The sequence below is a fragment of the Carassius auratus genome, chromosome 22, assembly GCF_003368295.1.
Source record: "Carassius auratus strain Wakin chromosome 22, ASM336829v1, whole genome shotgun sequence".
NCBI lineage: Eukaryota > Metazoa > Chordata > Actinopteri > Cypriniformes > Cyprinidae > Carassius > Carassius auratus.
Window position 1 is genome coordinate 15674526 of NC_039264.1, and position 20213 is coordinate 15694738.

At 34.5% G+C, this 20213-nt stretch overlaps 1 protein-coding gene across 2 annotated transcripts in view; it reads left to right on the top strand.

Annotated features, from left to right (window-relative positions):
• The window catches only part of LOC113039818 (metabotropic glutamate receptor 7), a 184066-nt gene that overhangs the window by 153647 nt on the left and 10206 nt on the right, over window positions 1–20213 (top strand). For both annotated transcript variants that reach the window (XM_026197910.1, XM_026197911.1), the window contains exon 9: window positions 19453–19699. In XM_026197910.1, coding sequence (XP_026053695.1) covers window positions 19453–19699 — 247 coding nt within the window. The remainder of the gene's footprint in view (window positions 1–19452; window positions 19700–20213) is intronic.

Genomic DNA, 20213 nt, shown 5'->3' on the forward strand with positions numbered 1-20213 from the left:
AGCTGCATCAGATTCTCCCTGTCACCAAAACAATGAACCATTTCATTACATTTTTCCTCATCTTTCTATTCACGACTCTCATTATGTTTAACCCCGTGCGAGGATGCTGCTTTTCAAATGCAAATGAAAGCAGGAAATGGTGTGCCGGAATCCGTACGTGTTATGGAAAGAAGAGATTCCCTACAACTATTACCTGAACCCGGCCGGAGGACACCGGAGATGATGGACAGTCCTGAGAGGCAAACAGCAGCTCATTAGAGGGAAGAAGCGGCCTCATCTGCGCCAGAGCCTACAGGCGTATGAAAGCCTGATGTCAGCTGAGAGGAGCTGTGACGCGCTGGCCTTTGCTGCTTGCCATTACTTACCTGGCGAGAGTCGCGTGGAATACAAATGAAGCTTCCGCTCTGACAGAGATGCTGTGAACTGTGGCTTTATGCGCACATGTGTGAGCGCGGGAAAGTGGCGCGAAAGACTTGCAAGTACAAAGCGAAGTGAGTTTTTACAGAAGGGAGTCTTTCAGATCTCAGCTAAATGAAAATAATGGCTTGTTCAGCTGCATCGAGCATACAGGTGCTGTGTTCGCGACTGTAGTGGAAATAAGGCACTTAGGATTGTTTGCAAGCCGGTCTACATCTTAACAATGACAGGACAAATCTGTGTGATGCTTAAAGAGGGACTATAGCATATATATGTATATATATATAAAGAAGCATATAGTTTATTTTTTAATCCACGTTCAGATCAATTGATTTTACCCCCCTAAGGCTTACGTACCATCAGCAGCATCAACTTCTCTCTAAAATGGCATCAGTGTGTTTCTCCGCTCTGAGTGATAGTTTGCTTTCTGCACACAATGCAAAAAAAGAAAAAAAGAAAATGGTCTCTGCTCAAGGCTTTTCTAATAGCCTACATATGACGAATTCACACCACAGTAATCTTTAAAAAATATCTAGCGTGGACAAAATGATCTTATTGAGCAGCGTGGAAGCGCAGCTGAACTGCTCACATCAACTTTACTGTGCTTTTATGGTATATTATGGCACTTTTTTTGTGCAGACATCAGATTGGATTCTTATAATTCTGTCTGTATAGCATGGCGATACAAAAAGCATGGTGAATCACATGGAGGACTTTGAAAAGAGAAATTCAGAATAAGAAATTTGAATTCATTTACAAAACGAGGCCTGTGACTGTTAAGAGTATGTCATCAATTTGATGAATATTAAGCATATTTTATATCTTGTTATTGTAATACAGTGATGAAAATCCAGTGTTGTTTTTGTTTTCATTTGTAGAGCTTTTTTCTAGAGAAATTTTACTTAATAACTTTACATAAATTTAAATATATTAAAATTTAATTTAATTTTAAATAAACTGGAGAAAAAATACACTTAGTTTAAAAATGCTTAGTTGTTTTACTATTATCACAATGTAAAATAAATTAATTAATGAGTTTATAAATAAATACATAAAAACAATGTGTATATATATATGTATATATATATATATGTGTCTATGTGTGTGTGTGTGTGTGTGTGTGTGTGTGTGTGTGTGTATATGTTTTTTTATATCAATGGAAGTAAAAATTAGTAATTGTTGTATACGATTTTAAAATTTTACAGCCATTTGAATTATTTAATTGAAAATATAACCAGTGTTTAAATTGGCTTAATTGTCTTAATATGAAAAAAAGATAATTTGCATATTAAAAAACTAAAAACATTTATTTATTTTTGTTATATGAATGACATTACTGTAAGTTAAAAGTGGATATAGACCATTGCATAAGTCACTGTATGCCCACCACTATATCTCAGTAACATAATCCTCTGAAGCAAACTCATCCAAGTCTTCTTCAAACAAACCCAGACTTTCTTCCATTGAAAATTCTCCCTTCAAGTCACACAGACTGTGGCAGTTCTGAAGCCGGCCAGCTTTTTCTGCAGTCTGTTGATTTTATGCTAACATCTGTACTGCTGGAGGCCTTTCCAGGTTGGATACAAGGTCTGAAAAGCGATATGTATCTGCTCCGTTTTTTGTGAAGAAAACTACTGACAACAAAAGGAATTTCTGCTTCCATCGATGGTAGACTAGAAATGAAATGATTTTAATTCAAAAGTACTATTGATTAAAAAAAAACATACTTGTAATGCGTTTGGATGATGAAAAATGAATAAAGAATTGATCCTAAATCACATTTAGCAGCAAAGGTCTGTTAAGAAGCATGAATTGATTACTTTTCCATAATCTAGTGATGTGGAATAAACTGCTGGTGTTGAGTGTAGCACAAAGGCCTTGATTCAATCCATAATTACCATATACAGGTATCTGCTTATGTAAGATTCAGTTGCATATTGGATTACTGAGGTGAAGTCTTGGTCATTTGTAGTGGACTCGAGTACCATATGGATGAATATTCAATGATGAGGAGAGCTATCTCATGAATATTCAATAAGGTTGCGTTTTTGCTCCAGTGAAATATCTGTGGCCACTGTGATTTGCTATAGACAGCATCGGTTCATGCTGATGGGGACTGACACTGGGTGTTTCCTGATCATTTGCTGCAGTATGCAAAGTAAGGAGTCAAGGTCTGGAAGGGCAAATCAAAAGCCAAGCTCAAAATCCAAATTGGCCGGCACGTCCACAAAAACACATCCCCTTCCCTCTCTCTTGATGCAGAGATATGATGTTTTCAATGCTAATGGCCAAGGATGTAAATAGTCAACATTTCTTTCCTAGCAAACACGAGAGATGCAAATCAAAAAAGAACTGACTTCACATTAAGAAAATGTGAATCTTGTAGGGTCAAACTGTGAGCTGTCTTATTTTCTGTTCATTTTATATAAAGGTTCCTTTTCTGCACCACAATTTGGGTCTAAACACGGTTTTTAATCCTGTATTTAATTTTGTGTTGATTGTAAGCACAATACTTTCTTTTTATTGCCAATTTCTGTTAGAAAACTGTAATTGGACTATAATGAGACTGAATTGAACACCTCTCAGCTCCTCAAATTATCCAGACAGGGTAATTACAAAGTAATCATACTCATTCTGGTAAACCGGATACCAAGGAGTCCAAAAAAAAACAGACAAACAGAAAAAACCTTGTACCGTTTCCCAGTTTTTCCAAGTTTGCTTATAGTTTTTAATCCTGATTATTATTATTATTATTATTATTTGCCTGATTTTATTAAATAATTTAACAGCCAGTGAGCTTCAGTCAGATCCGGAGCACATGTGAATCCAAATAGCACACCGATTTACCGTTAAAAACGTGACCTGCTGGTCAAATTACAGCCGTGTTCTTCCTGATGTAGCATTACTGTTTATTAACCCTCTTGCTTTCTCTTTCCGCCCTTGTTTTCTCCATGACACCTTGAGCCCAGATGCTTTTTTTTACATGAGACTAATAGGCTGGCTATATTTGACCATGCCATTAATCATAGCAGTGGCCAGGGATCCTGTCAATGGGTCCCAGGCTCTAAATGGTAAATTATCTTATCTCTCTGCAGGCTAACCAAACAGAAGGGATATTTATAGATTCTCTCCTGGACAGGTATGATGTTTTACATAACCCAATAAAACAGGCTGTCTGTGATAGATATTAAAAGTTAAATATATAAATATAAAAGCTAGAGCAGCGTGACGTACATTTATAAGATGGGGATTGCATAAATGTTGCAAAGCACCTACATGTCGAAAGCTGATTAGTATTCAACAAAGACTGTGGCTGTTTGCAAGTAAATATGAATGTACCACACATATATTTGAAATAATGTGTGCCTACAACCTCTACAAATAGTTGTTGCCATTGAATTTAAATGAAATGCTCAATGTTTCAACAATATAGACACTATATATATATATATATATATATATATATATATATATATATATATATATATATATATATATATATATATATTTTTTTTTTTTTTTTTTTTTTTTTTATAAAACAGTTTTATGATTTTTCTACAAGACCTAATGTTTCTCATACCCCTCCTTATTTTACTAAATGTCTCCAGGATATTAATATTTGGATGACTAATATTTTTTTTTAATCAAAATTTAAAAAAAATTGTTTTTGTTGGAATATTTCAATTTTAGTTTTATTATTATTGGTTTTGTTGGAATATTTTAACATGCTGCTAAGAAAAAAAATGTTTTCAGAGTTTTTGTTTTCATTGGAACATTTCAGTGGGATTACGAAATCTTTTCTTTTTTCTTTGAAAGTCTTTTGTAATTTTTGTTTTTGTTTTAGAAAACAGTTTGCGCAGATTAAAAATACATTTTCAGATCCAGTCTCAGTTACTCATGGCATTCCACAGGGGTCAGTGTTGGGTCCGCTTTTATTCATCATTTATATTCTACCTCTTGGTCGTATTTTTTGTTCCTATGGTATTAATTTACATTTTTACGCTAATGACACACAAGTGTACATTTCTACAAGACCTAATGTTTCTCATACCCCTCCTTATTTTACTAAATGTCTCCAGGATATTAATATTTGGATGACTAATATTTTTTTTTTAATCAAATACCAATAAGACAGAAGCCCTCCTTGTTGGTTCTAGGTCTGTCATATATAAAACTCAATCCTTTACTTTTTCTTATTGATAATTGTTCAGTTAATTTTTCTGCCCAGGTGAAAAGTCTTGGAGTTATACTGATTGCTTTGCTTTCGTTTGAGTTTCTTTGGTGGTATGGCTTTTAGTTGTGCAGCGCCGAAGCTATGGAACTCTTTACCTTAGCACATTCGCCAGCTGGATTCTATTTCTCATTTTAAAGTTCAGATAAAAATGTATTTGTTTAGAATTGCTTTTAATAATTTTTTTTTTTTTTTTATGTTATAATGCTTGCATTTTCTGTTTAGTTTTATTGTACGGTGTCTTTGAGTGTCTTGAAAGGCACCTATAAATAAAATGTATTATTATTATTATTATTATTATTAATCTTGATTTTTGCTTTTTTGAAGGTCAAGTTGTGTCTTCCAATATTATATTAAGAAAAAATATATATATATTTTTTTTTTTGGATCATGTACTGTAAACTAAATAAGTCTCTTAAATTTTGTGTCGATTTTATACATAATAGTTTGTTTATTGCCAGTTTAAGTTAGAAAATGTAATTGGACTATAATGAGAATGAATTAAACACCTCAAATCAAATTATCCAGACATGGTAATTAGAAAGTAATCCTAGTGAACCGGCATCAAAAACACACTCATTGCTGTACTATTGCTGAGGTTGTGGTTTCCCTCTTGGGGCCAGTGGAATGAATCGGTCTGGGAGCTATATGATGACTCAAGAAAAACAAATTCCATCTGTGCCTTCTTTTGGAACAAGAACAAAAATTTAGGATGTTATGTACAGTAGCTCTCACCAGAGACAGAATGCAATGAATATGCTGTAAACAGTCCGCTAAGGACTAAGTGTTGGCTTAAATGACAGTTTTGTCAGAGAGTGTCAGCTGTGCTTGAGGTTGCCAGTGGCACAAGTATATTGTGCTTTGCTGAGAGTTGTCTGAAATGGCACATTTGCATTTATATGCATAAAAACAGAGCGTTCATGGCATGCAACAGTGTCTCTTTTGTCAGACCAGAGAGATTTTCAATCAGTGCTACAGAGACACTTATTTGTAGATGACAATTAGAGTCAATTTGATGTTGAGTGTCATTTGAATCATAGTTGCAATTAACCAACAAGTTCAGTTGTTTACAAAGTGTGTTGCAAAAAAATTTAAACCTATTTAGTCTTGTTTAATGGACCACCCTGTATGGGTTTAGATTTGGTACTCATCATGTTTCTATATCTACTGTCACATTTTATGCTATTTTTATTCAGACATTTGTTTTCTTGCTTGCTTTTCTTATGTTCTTCAACTTCAGACAGTTTATGTCCTACTATTTATTTATATTTTCTTTGTTTTTTTCCTTCAACTTCTGGCACTTTTAAGTCCCGTTGGTTTGTTTGTTTATCATGTAAACAGAGCCTTTTATATTGCAGTGGCCGGATTGTTTGTTTGTTTGTCATGTTATATTCTTCAAATTCAGACACTATATTGTTCCATTGGTTGGACTGATGTTTGTTTTATTATTAAAATTTGACATCCAAGTTGTTTATTTATTTATGTATTATTTGTTTGTTTGTTTGCTTTGTTGCTTATATTGCTTTGTGCACTTGGAGACAAAAATGTAATTGAAGAGCTTGAGATAACATAAGCCATGAAGTGTATGAAGAAAACAAAATCTAAAGTTTAAAGGATAGATATTACTGTTAAATAACATTTTTAATGTGTGTTATTTAATATCATGCTAAAATTACCAAATTAAACACAAAATGTATGTAAAAAATGTTATGTAAGTGTTTATTTGGCTACACACAATGCTATAATGAAATTTGTCTCATAGATACAGTCAGTCATTCATTTTAATTAAAAAATAAAATAAAAATTCAGCAGTTGAGGTGTGGTAGAATTGAAAGTGCACTGCAAATTTTCATTACTTTAAGGAAAAAACGAATAATAAAGGGCCTTGAAACGTGTCCTTTTGCGTCACAAAGCGGCTGTTAAAACCTTTTCCTTGCATTTCATAAAATGCATTGTTACCCCTGCTTTGCACAAGGAACATCTGAAATGTAAACAATCTGTCTTATTTGCGCGCCGGCGTCTTCAGGCAAGCGGTGAAGCTAAGCAGCTAAGTTTAATGGGGCGTCCCCCAGGGCTCTGTGTCTGTCACTTTCCGTTGAGCACGCGGTAATGGCAGTCTCATGCTTTCCCTTACTAAAAATGACTAAAACCTCGCCGGTATCACCCCCGTGAATTGCATACTGTGTATTGCTGGTCTGTTCTTAAGGGTTTGCCGTGCAGGTACAACACTCTGTGACACTGCAGTAGAAGAGAGATCGTTCATGCTTGTCAATCTGGCTATTTCATATGAGTGTCTCTATGGCAACAGCACCAATGGGGGAGGATGAAGGGAAATTTATGAATGTTTGATATTTACTGGAGGTTTGATGGTGGGCAGATAAGTATTACATGAAACTGAGGAGCAGTTCAATTGAAATGAGTCTGAGTTGTTTACTTACCATCATAGAGCTCTTTGAATAGATGGATGTGATTCAACACAACCCCACCCTTCACCACCCCAAAAATGTATGTTTTTCATGGCACGCCGTTTCTGCATGTTCCCATGTATTTTCGGTTTTCAAAAACAGAACTCGGTCTTTGACTCTGTGAAATTCTGAGAGGGCCTTAGAGAGTGTCTCTGCTGGAGCATGACCCAAATTCATTAGCTGCATGTTGCCTCCATCAGCTTCCTCGCTCGCGAGCATGTTTAAAGCAAAAGCGGTTAAAACCTGACTTTAAAGGAATCTGCCTGTATGTACAGTGCTTGAAGAAAGCTCCTACAGTATCAGCTATTATTCTATGCAAATAAATGCACAGATTAGTCTTTTTTTGTGTTGTATTTGTTTTGAACCCTTGTAGTTCCTGTAGCTCGACTGTTAAAGCTATTATGTTAGCAGTAGCAATTCCCAAGGAATTTGTGTAGCGACAAAACTTTAAAAACCAATGTGTAAAGCAAATGTCACTGGTTGAGGAGTAAATAACTAAAAGTTATTTACTAATATAACCTACAGTGGCTTAGATGTTTTTTTTTTAAATTGCATAGCGTTTCCAGTAACTGCTTTTCTGACAAACTAGTGCTGTAGTGCAACACAATAAATTATTATTTTTTTCTGAATAAGTTCACTCAATACTGGCCATTTCATTAGGGACACCTTGCTTTTACCGGGTTGGCTTCAAAACTGTCTAAATCTTCACGTCATTGATTCAACAAGGTTCTGGAAACATTCTTCAGAGATTTTGGTCCATATTGACATAATAGCATCACGAAGTTGCAGATTTGTTGGCTGCGCATCCATGATGAATTCATAACCTTCATATCTTCTTAAAGTTAGGATAGCCTTGAAATAAGTAAGGATTTATTGGGTTACAACATTAGCCACATTTAATAAATAGTATTTAAATGGCGTGTATGAGTTTTCTTAAGGGGCAGCGTTGACTGATAATGTCTAATGTGAAAATTTAGTAACGACTCTACAGAAACGAGTCAGATAGGGCACTCATTTTTATTGCCCAATTACAATTTGGTTACTGCATCCAATTTTTTGATGACCAGTTTACATCATCTGTTAAATGCGAACCATATCCGGTTATATGCATGTTGACTATACACCCAATGTAGATGCACTGACCCAGAAACAGGGTTCTGCGAAACAAAACTATTCTAATCGCTAATCAAAAGCTAGCGCAGTTATGGTTTTCCTTCTTCCAAGTCACATTCCGGAGAACCCACCCACATACTAAAGAACAACCCACAACAACAATATAAAAGTCGCCCAATTCCATGGGAAAACAGTGGCAACAGTGCTGGGAGCATCCACCTGAGTCGACATCCTCAAATTTGCCATCTTTTTTTTTCAGTATCACGGCAGTCGAATTGGTTCATTTCACGGTTTTGACGGGAATATCTAATCTGTCTGCTTACATGGTAGACTGACATGCACGTATATGATTCCTATCAGATTTATTTCCACATACAGTTTGAATGAGCCTTTAAAGATTTTTCCTGCTTACATGTTCATGGGTCATATCAGATATGGACCATGTGGGAGAAAAACAAAATTGGAATTGGGTCACTTGAACCATGTAATGTAAATGCGGCCACACTCACATAAAATCATATTTGTTAGTAGCTTTTAGTATTTATTTTTTCAAAAGGGTAGCTCACCTAAGGACAAGCTTGCAGTTTTGTAAAGCTAGTTTCAAAGCCGCTTCCCCAGCACTGGACTAAACATCAATGTGCAGTGCCTTTTTAAAATCATGCGACACAGTTGCAAACGCACCCTGTGCTCATAAAACACAGAAACGCTGGTCCCTCACAAGAAAACATCAAGGGGGAATGGACCAAAGCGAGAGGAGCTCGGATTTCAGGTTGATCTCTCTTCCTTTGTGTCTGCCTTTCTTTTGTCCTCTTGAAGTGGCCTAGTTCCCCAACCTGCCCCAGTGAAACACGGTGCTGTGCGGGGAAACACAGCAACTGAAGGGTTCAGACATGAGTCTTTAGCTCAAGGAGGCCTTGGGGGTGTTTTTCATCAGATGCTGTGAAGCAGGACACCAGCGCACAGATTAGACATATCGCTGATGGACTCTTGTGTGGGATTTCACTGATGAAGGGTGAGACTGAGGCGTTTGGGTTCAGTAAAGCTCTTGCGGGATGATGCCGCATGCAAGGCGAGTGATGACTGGCCACATTCGGGTCTGATTCTTGTACTTGAACGCAGTTGGAAACAACAGCACAAGATGGATGTTGTGTTTGAAGTTGGGAAGACCACAGTTTGTCTTAGTGGTGCTCGCTTGGGTTAGGGATGTAAAAATAGGCAAACATTGAGGTTACTTCAACAATTATTAATAACAGTAATAATATGTTTTATAAATATTATTTAATACATGCCCATAACATATTATTAGACGTATAACAATAAATATCTAACTGTCTGTCTGTATATCTGCTTGTATGTGTTTTTTTAATATATTAATAATAATAATAATAATAATAATAATCCCAGCTAAAAAAAAAATTTTTATCAAATAATATTTTGCTAGTGTTTTGAAAATATTATTTATTGTTTGGTTTTTAAATAGATGAATAATGATAATAATAATAATAACAGCTTGAAAAATATTCTAAGAATGTTTTGCTAATGTTATGAAAACATTATTTCTAAATGTTCTCAGTACAATCAAAACATACTTTTATAAATGTTTATTTTTTTCCATCAACATTAGAGAAAACATTACACAGGCATAATTTTACAAACGTTGTGGGACTAAAACTTTGAGGGGAAAATACATTTGAATGTTTATTGAAACGTGAAATAAGTATTAGTTATTATATTAAAAAACATAGTAGAAAAACTAAAATGTTTCAGAAAAATGTTCCGTAAATGATGTATAAATAAATAATAAATGATATTTGTTCTAACTTTTTGATAACGTTTTCAAGGACCAAATAACTTTGAATGGCCATTCTGTGAACATTCTATTTATATTCTATTAAAGAATGTTTGATCTTTGCAGAACGTTGCCAGAACATTCCATGTTTGCTGGGATACTACTAGTAGTATTAATATTATAGGTAGCACTTTAATATAGGAACAATTCTCACTAGTTGCTTATTAGTATGCATATTTACTAGCATACTGGCTGTTTGGTAGTACTTATAAAGAACATATTCTACATCCCTAATCAACAGCTAAACTTGCTACCCTACCTTAATAACTATTAATAAGCAGTAATTAGGAGTAAGAGGCAAGAATTGTAGTTAATAGTGAGAACATGACTTTAAAATATAGTGTTAACATATTAAAATGTACAGATATGATTCATTCAGTTATTAGCTGGAACTCAAAAAAAGTTGTGGATTAGTAATAAAAATTTGTTGATCAAAAAGTGTGGGATCCATAACTTTATAGCTGCATTGTGATCTCACCACCTTTGACACGGCAAGCATCGCTCACATTTTCTGAAGAGACTGCAAAAATGTAGTTTTAATGAGAGTAGCTTTATGTGATATAAGACGCAAGACTGTTAAAAGTACTTTTGTCTCAAAATATACAAGGAAATGATGCAGCTGGATTTCAGCGGACTGTCTGGTGCTTTCAACGTTTTTCAGAAAGTCCAGTGTTTTATTGTGTCTTTGGTCTGAAGTGGGTGACGTGCCGTGAAATGTACCACTCCGGCAACTCTCAAGGCTGGAGTGGATGAAATCACCCCGGACTCATTCATTCCTTTCCAGCTTGTAGTTGTTTTATGGCTGTGTAGGTGTATGAATTACAGGTCCCATTTGCTTTGCCACAGGGAAAGTTAATGTACAGTCTTGCGCAATCAAATGTCTGCTGCTTTTCACATCTTCGTACATGTCTGAACTGGCTGAATAAAGAATAGCTTTGAATGCTAATGGATCTTTCAGTCAATAAGACAAATTCTCAAGATACTGGTTTCAATCATCCTAACAAATCATTCGCTTAATATAATAATAATAATAATAGTAATAATAATAATAATAATAAATATTAATATATGTTAACGACAATGATAATTATAAATAAGATTATATTTATTTATTTACTTGATTGCTTTTTAGCATTATTTATTTTTGGGTTATTATTACTATAATTATTGTTATTGCTATTTTTGTTGTTTAAACAATTGTTAATAAATTAATGTTTTTAATAATAATGGTAATAAGTATTATTATTATATAGAAACAATTATTATTTACTTTTATTCTTTTTTGTTTTAAATTTAGTATTATTATTATCACCATTTACTGATTTTAAATGATCATTAAATTATTATTACTGGCTATTTTTTTAAGTTAATCAATTAATTATTGGTATAAGCAAAATCCATTATTGTGGAAATGCCACACTGGCATTAAAAGAAGATGTCACATGTGAAAAGCGCTCGATAATCGGTCTGAGGCCTTTCTATGCGTAGTCACTAATCCAGGCTGACATTTGAGCAAGCATAACTATTTAAAAACCAAAAACAGTCATCAGGTGGCCAATCATAACACGTTTGTTCAGTCACAGCCTCTTAATTTTTTCTGCTGGATATGCTTTCAAAAAAGCTTGGTTAGTGTTTGTGTCCTTGCGTACTGATTCCAACATAATCGCCAATCATACCACTACCAGTGGCGGGATGTTGCAATTAATCTCATTATGTGTCTTTTATGCATTCATTTGCATAATCCCAGCCTACATTTGCTTTCTGACTGGAACATCCTTAATTATAAATGCACAAGGATTAACCTACACCAGTTTCCACTTCATCATTGATTTAAGGAGAACCATTGAGGGACATGCACACTGAATAGTCGGCTCACATCCACTTGTATCTGTGGTCAGCATGTAGACCACCTGGACTGATGAGTCACGTAAATTGCACATGTAGAGCAGGCGTGGAAATGACAAAGGTTGATAAAGGGACAAAGAGGTTGCTAGACCTGCAGGTGTCCAACTCCTGCTGTTGTCAGGTCTGAATTAACTTGCATAAACAGACCCACAGATGTCTGTGTTCTGACCAGGTGCGACAAGTAGCTGAAAGTCAACATTTTTTGGGAAGTTACAAAATCGCAGCCAAACAAAAATATGTTTGTGAGCAGAACTACCCAAATCTGGTCTTATTATTTGGTGCACATTTTTCACATCCGAACAAAAAGATATACATTTCATAGAAAGACATATAGTTGCAATAATGAGTTATTGTAATTGCAATTTTTATCTCTAAACTTTGTTCCACAGAATTTTTAAATAAAAAATATTACTTTTTTTAAAGAAACAAAGTCAGAATTGTGTATAAAGTCACATTGAGAGATACAATGTCAAAATAACTTGAAACCAAGTGGCAATTTTAAACAATGTGAAATATAAAGGCCCAATTACAATATAAAGTTGAAATTACCAAAAATTTAGTTGCAATTATGAGAAAGTCAAAATGTGAAATATAAAGACATAATTACTAAAAACTAAATGATAATTGTAAGAAACAATTCTGCAACTGAGAGACGAAATAAAACAAAAAATCACCCAATTACAAGAAAAAGTTGAAACGACGATAAATGGAGTTGTAATTATGAGATTAAAATTATACGATATAAATATACATTAGATGGATACAAAGTCAGTTACTAGAATATAAATTAAAATTATGAAAAACAATATCATAATTTAAAATCTAAAGTCGCACTTGTGGGATAAAGAAAATGTTTAAATGACTTGAAACATAGCTGTAATTACGAATTATTGTCAAATTGTCACTTTAAGAGATACAAAGTCACAGTTACTAGAAACTAAATGGTAATTGCGAAAAACTATTTCACAGTTTTAAGAGATGAAGTCTCATTTGCTTGATATAAAGGCGCAATTACAAGAAAAAGTTGAAACGACCAGAAATTTAGTTTTTGTAATTATGGGTTATTATCGAATTGTAAGACACAAAGTCTCAAAAGAAACAAAGTTGGAATAGCAAGATATAAAGTGTAAATTATAGAGAAACTAAAATGTGCAATCACCAGAAATAACATCACAATTGCAAGATATAACGTCCATCAAAATATGTGAAGTTGAAAATACAAGAATCGCAGTTGCAGGTGCGTGATATGAAGTCATGTTGAAAGATATTAAGTCACGGTTGCGAGAATCATTACCAATTGCAATTGTAAGAGGCAAATTGACAATTTTGAGAAACAAAGTCACAATTGCGAGATGTAAAGTCAATCAAAATATGTTTGTGGGCAGAGCTATCAAGTGTGAAATATTGGTGATTAAATAATTGTCATTAGGTCATGAAATATTATGTTACACTGCAGAGTATACTATACACCTCCTACTATATTAAAATTAATTAAACACTTTAGAATGTTCAATTAGTTAATGTTAATGAAAATACAGTTATTCATTGTTAGTTCATGCTAATTCACAGTGCATTAACTGATGTTAACAAGCACAACTTTTGAATAATTTAGTAGTAAATGTTGAAATTAACATTATCTAAGATTAATAAATGCTGTAGAAGGATTGTTCTTGCTTAGATCATGTTAACTAAAGTAGTTAACTAACATTAACTAATCGAACCTTATTCTAAAGTGTTACCACAAAATGTATACATTTTCAGTTAAATGACATACCTATATTTGGAAAATATTTCAGACTTGAAATTTGACAGTGTACTGATGCACTACAACATAGCAGGTGCTTTTTTGAAATGAATATGCAGTTTCAGTGAAAACGCATGCATTGCTGAGTTTAAGATACTGTGCATACAGGAGTGTTGACCCATGTTTAATGCGGGGGCTGTTTTATTTATGCCATCTGTGGCCTTCCCATGTGGATTTAGGTCAGTGAACACAGGTGCCTGAGATTTTTAAGGATAAGGCATGCTGTCTGTCCATTTACACAGACAGTGTGCATGTACTGTACTCTACGGGATTTATGTGTATACGCTTGAAAGCACATGATCACACACATACATGCATGTCATACAGAAAGGGATGTTTTTATGTTTTGATACCACCAACAATCAGTTTTTTTTTTGGAAGTCTGGATTGCAAGCAAGCTAATTTGCAGTATATACAATAGTTCTTTTTAGGATTAGTTATGCCAGTCAAGCATGCTACACCCTCGTCTGCTTGTCCACGGATATTTTATGCTCCAAGCTACTTAAATGTAAATGCGACGTGAAATATAATGCATTCCAACTATATACACCCATCACCATTGACTCTGAATGAAGCGAATTACTTTCCTGAAATATGCAATGTTGCTATTGACCTTTCTTTCGATCAGACAATATTTATTTTTTTATTTATTTTTTTGTACAAATGGTCTTATTCTTTGGTTTACTTTATTTCAAACAAAAAGATTTTGTCAGTTTTAAAGTCACAATTGCAAGTGCCAAAATAGCAATTAGTCAAAGCTTAGATTTTCACATTGAAATCACAATTGCAAGATGTAAATTCACAATATAGCAGCTTCATTCCTTGTAAATATGAATTAGCAAATACAAAAATAAAGTCATTATTGGGAGATATAAAGTATAAAAAATAAAAATAAAGGAGAGACAGATACAAAAGTGTGACTACACTAAACAATTTTTGTAAATGAGAGATATAAAAAGCCAATTGCAAGAAAAAAGTTGAAATTACGAGAAACATCGTCACAAATTGAGAAAACAAGTTTCGAAAAAATACTAAATTATGAAAATTGTAATTGTACTGAGAAATATGAAGTTGCAATTATGAAATAAAATGTCAAATGGAGATATAAAATCATAATAACAGTGTAAGAAAAAGTTGGAAATTCGAGTATAGCCACAATTTTAAAAGATGTGAAATTACGAGAAAGTCATAATTTGAAAATATAAATTTAAAAAGGAGATATAAAGTCAGAATTATTAGATATAAAGTTGGAATTGGACTTACAGTCAAATTTTGAGATAAATAATGGTGAAATTACAATAAAGAGGTAATTTCAAAATATAACATCAAATTTAGATCATGATTACGAGAGAAAACGTTTCAATTGAGAGAACTTTACACAGTAAAGTCACAATTATTGAAATTCACAATAAATAATGGCATAATTGTGAGAAAAAGTTGCCTTCTAAGATATAAAGTCACAGTTATGAGATTCAAAGTCATAATCTTTTTCTTTTTTATATATATATATTAAAATTCTGTCTTTGAGAACAAGTTTAATGAGCTCAATGTGTTTTTGTGGAGCTGCCTTTACAGGTTTCAAGCCAAATTACCTACTGTCACCAACCAAAAAAAAAAAAGAATCTTAAGGAGGAAGAAAAGGATTTTTAGATAACAAAATACTTTGTCCTTTTGTGTGTAAAGAGAAAATGTAAAAACGTTCCTCTTTTCCGCCTGCAGTACAGTATGTCTCCCGATTGCGTTTCTCAGTGGTACCGAATGTGTCACCTTCATCCAGAGTGACTGTAACCGACATCACAGCGCACTTTGAGTCGACTTCCTCTGTCACTACATGTCTGCCACTTTATATAATAAGTCTCTTCCTGTCTGAAGCCGCCTGATGGTCGTGTGGCATTCGGGGAGCCTCTCATGTGGCACGCGTAGGATGTTTTGCTTCCTCTATAGGTGTGACTCTCTGAAGACATAAAAAAAAAAACATAGTTTTAAGGATTGGTTTTCAAAAACGGTTTTAAGGCAAAGACGTTGCTTAGAAGAGGGTTCAGCCTTGGGTTGAGTATAGAGACTCGAGGCTGAAAAGCATCTTTAGTGTCTATCCCAGTATCCCAGATCTTCCTGTCCTTGTTTGACGGTGCAAGAACAACAGAAAGGAACAGACTGCAGGAATAAAGAAATGAAGACTGGAAATCTGGCTGATAGATTGCCAGGATTAGCATATGATCACGACAGGAGTCGGCACGCCAATTGGATTCTTATCTGTTGAAATTGCATGTTGTCATAAGGCGGTGGATTGTGGATTTGTCTGTCACTGGTGTTAATGAGGTTGTCATAAAAGATGTGTTGAGGTCATTTGAGACTTTCGGAAACTTCGGTTTAATCATTAGGGATGTGTTTTAGCATGGGGCAATGTTGGTTTAAAGGTTTACGCCACCCCAAAATTAAAATTTTGTCATTTATCACATACCCCCCATGTAGTTCCAAACATGTAAAAGCTTTGTTCTTCTTCAGAACACAATTTAAGAAATTTCGGATGAAAACCGGGAGGCTTGTGACTGTTCCATTGAATGCCTAGTAAATTACAATGTCAAGGTCCAGAAAATATGAAAGACATCGCCAGAATAGTCCATCTGCCATCAGTCGTTCAATCTGAATTTATTCATTTATTCATTTATTCATTTTTAACGAATAGCCTTCTTTCTTTAATATTATAGAACAGATTCTCACTCTAAATGTTAATTGAATAAGCCCATTTTAAAGCCTCATGTGACAAGCTCTTCCACATGCCGTCATATAAATCTGTACCGCTCGACACAATTCTTCGGTTTCATAGCATATGTATTGTCATACAGCCCAGATCTACTTCTGTGCTCTATAGCGTCCTGGTTCGATTTTCAGTCTCTTTGTGATGTTTTATGAGCTCTTCTCTGCAGAAGCGGTGTTCCTCATCTATCGAGCTGTTTATTTGCGAGCTGCTCCAGTTCTGACTGATCCATTATTAGCCCAAATCACATCCATAAAACTCCCCCTCTTCACCATACCATCCCTCACATGCGAACATCTCAGATGAGAGCTGGTGTTAAGACTGAATGCTCAGTAATTAACGCCGAGCAGAAGCCAGAGGGGGAGTGTGTGTGTGTGTGTTTGTGTTACACAAGGTGATTTGCTGTGCGCATCACAAAACCCATTCAATAAGTGATTAATATTTAGAAAATTATTCATGCAATTGAGCAGTTTATGATCAGATTGTCACACAGATTTGTATTGTTTATTTTTTTACGTCACGTTTGGTATCAGCCATGCTTGAATCACCAGCTGTTATCTTTCATAGAAGATGCGGTGTTGGTGGTGAATAAGGGTTCGATCAAGTCAAGCATGCTGGGTTTCTCTCGTCTATTGCAGTGTCAGCATCACACGTTTCTCCGGCCAATGAAAAGCTGAAGAATCAGGTGTCGATCTCTCAGCTCCAGTTAGTTCACTGCATTTGCACTTTGGGCTGGCAGATTAATGTGACACCCCTGGAGGTTTTCACACTTTTTTTCCTTCAGAATTTTTTTTAAGGTTGTGTGATTCGAGAGCCCGCGGGAATTCAGTTATCCGGCTGTTGGAGTTGTGAACGTTACTCCCATAATGGGCTAAAAATGGAAGAGGTACAAGTCAAATATGGGCCATGCGATTCTGATCAGATTCTACACACATTTTTGGTGTTTTTTTTTCCAGTGGTCTATTTTTTGGTATGATCGATTTCTTATTTAAAATAAATAAATAAATAAAATAAACTAAGAAAAGAAAATGGACTTATATGGACAACTCAACGACCCTTGCTCTTTGAGGAGGCAGATCTTGTCCTGAATAAATGACAAAGTGGTCCAGACCTTAAGCTTTACTGGAGTAGTTGTTTTATTGACAGCACAATCTTTTTTGTACAGGCAGTATAAACATATTGCATCATTCATGAAACACGAGCAGAACACATTTCAGTGACGATTTGTGGTTTTTGAAAGATTTTTACAATTCATTCCACTGGCGTTTCATGAACGAGGGCCGTCACTTTATCGAAACGCACCCGTGACCTTCCTAACAGGCTTTGAACTCGCACTACATTAAAGATTAAACACACTGAGGATATTGGTAATTACATACTTGCCAGAGTGCCGTTAACAGCCACATGAAATGAATCTTTGCCGTAGTACTAATGCGATACGGCCGCGGCATGAAAGCCTTCATTATGATACTTTGACAAGCTCCTTTTTTCATACAAGAAAAGTACATCCAGGCAAGAGCTGTACTCTCAGGCGATGACAGTAGCTCGAGTTTTAAAGAATGATTATCATCCGTTTGGCTTTGAATTCTCCCACCAGGACGTCAATACTGAGAGCCTTTGAAATGGACCTGTTCGGATTTTATTTTATTTTTCATTATGTCTCGAATCCCATCCTGGAGTTCAAAGAATAATTCATGAAAAACCATCTAGAGCTAGGTTAAAAAATATGTTCTTGATTTTAATTGATACTCTGATATCGGTTCTTAAAAGAATAGGTCACCCCAAAAATTGTTTATATATATATATATATATATATATATATATATATATATATATATATATATATATATATATATATACTGTTAATTTAATGAACTGGTCCAATCACAAATTAGTTTACGTAAGCACGCAATTAAGTATTATTAAATTATTAGTGTGTATTAAATTTGGTGTTAAAGCATGTTATATAATGATGTGAAAAGATTTACATATTTGGGTGAACTAGGCTTTAAATGAATGCCGTTTACAGTTGATGCATGAACAAAATAAACGTAAGTCTCAGATTTTAAATTCTGTCGATTTTATTATGTCGATATTCTGTCGATTTTATGAATGAACAATAAATACCATATTGCTGCTGTTTTACAAGGTTTGAAAGACCGATGTAGTCATGTCAGTTCAACATTGATCAATCACCTCGGTTGACAGATTTTCACATTAAAACCAGCCCAGTTGCTACTAAAAAGTAGCCCAAAACTAGCCCAATTGCGTAGCCCATTCGAAATTGTGTCACGGGTGGTTAAAATACACATTTTATTGGTGTGGTTCCCTGGTAAACTTTGTATTGCAGGGGATAAATATCACGTTATTGGGGTAGCTTCAACTCGCAGACATAAAAAACAATCCACCAACAGAAACCGTGATAAAGTAGCCCAACTCCAAGGGAAAACCGCAGACTTGGCAACACTGCTCTTATATTCATGAATGAACATCTGAATTATGTTTAAAGAAAAATAAAATCTTAACGGAAGTTATCATGTCTCAAGTATCAGTGTTTCCACCGCGGAAAGACGTCAATGAAAGTTTCTAAACAATATGTCACTTAACGTCACATTTACCTCAGAAAAGCCATTCAGTGACTATAAACTATGTAGAACAATTTTCTCGACAAAGGAGCATTTGGCTAAATACTTTATCTGCGCTACATTAAAATTTGACATTTGAGTGAATTGCAAGCTTGTATATCAAAAATAAATTAAATTTTGTCTCAATATCCAGTTTCATATCTCTTTTTCATGTCTTAATGAGTTTTCATTTTTTTTATAAAAAAAAATATATATATATATATTATTCATTTATTTTTCATTTTCCCTTGCCGTAATACAGTTTTCTCCTTGTTTCCCCCCAAAGCTCTACATCCAGACCACCACGCTGACCATCTCCATGAATCTGAGCGCGTCCGTGGCTCTGGGAATGCTCTACATGCCCAAGGTTTACGTCATCATCTTCCACCCAGAACTCAACGTGCAGAAACGCAAGCGCAGCTTCAAGGCCGTGGTGACGGCGGCCACCATGTCCTCACGTCTGTCACACAAACCCAGTGACCGGCCAAATGGCGAGGCCAAAACCGAACTGTGTGAAAATGTGGATCCTAACAGTAAGTTACAAAAGTGTCTCTTCAGAGTTATTGGTGGAACTTGATACTGTATGTTTGCTCATGATGAATTGAGATGTCTTTGTAGTAAATCTGGTGAACACTGAGTGACTGATGTGGTTAGGATTCGCCTTCACATTCATAAAAATAATGTGATATCATTTTTATTATTATTATTATTGATTTATTTAATTTTTTGGAGATCACATGAGCGAATGTAAGTTATCAAAAGAAGATAATGTGACTTAATATTTCACATTATTATGCATGTTTTCTGGCTTTTTGCACCAATCATTGCCCTTTTTAATAATTAGCAGATATCAATAAAAAATTTTCAAAAAAATCTAAATGTAATTATTATTATTATGAATTGATAGTTTATAGTTTATTTATAACTATAGTCTATAATAAAGCATATCATTGCACCTTTAAGTAGGAATGTACCAATAGCAACTATTGGCGATTCTGATACCGATATCGGTCAATTACATAAAGCAGAGCTTAAAAAAAAAAAAAA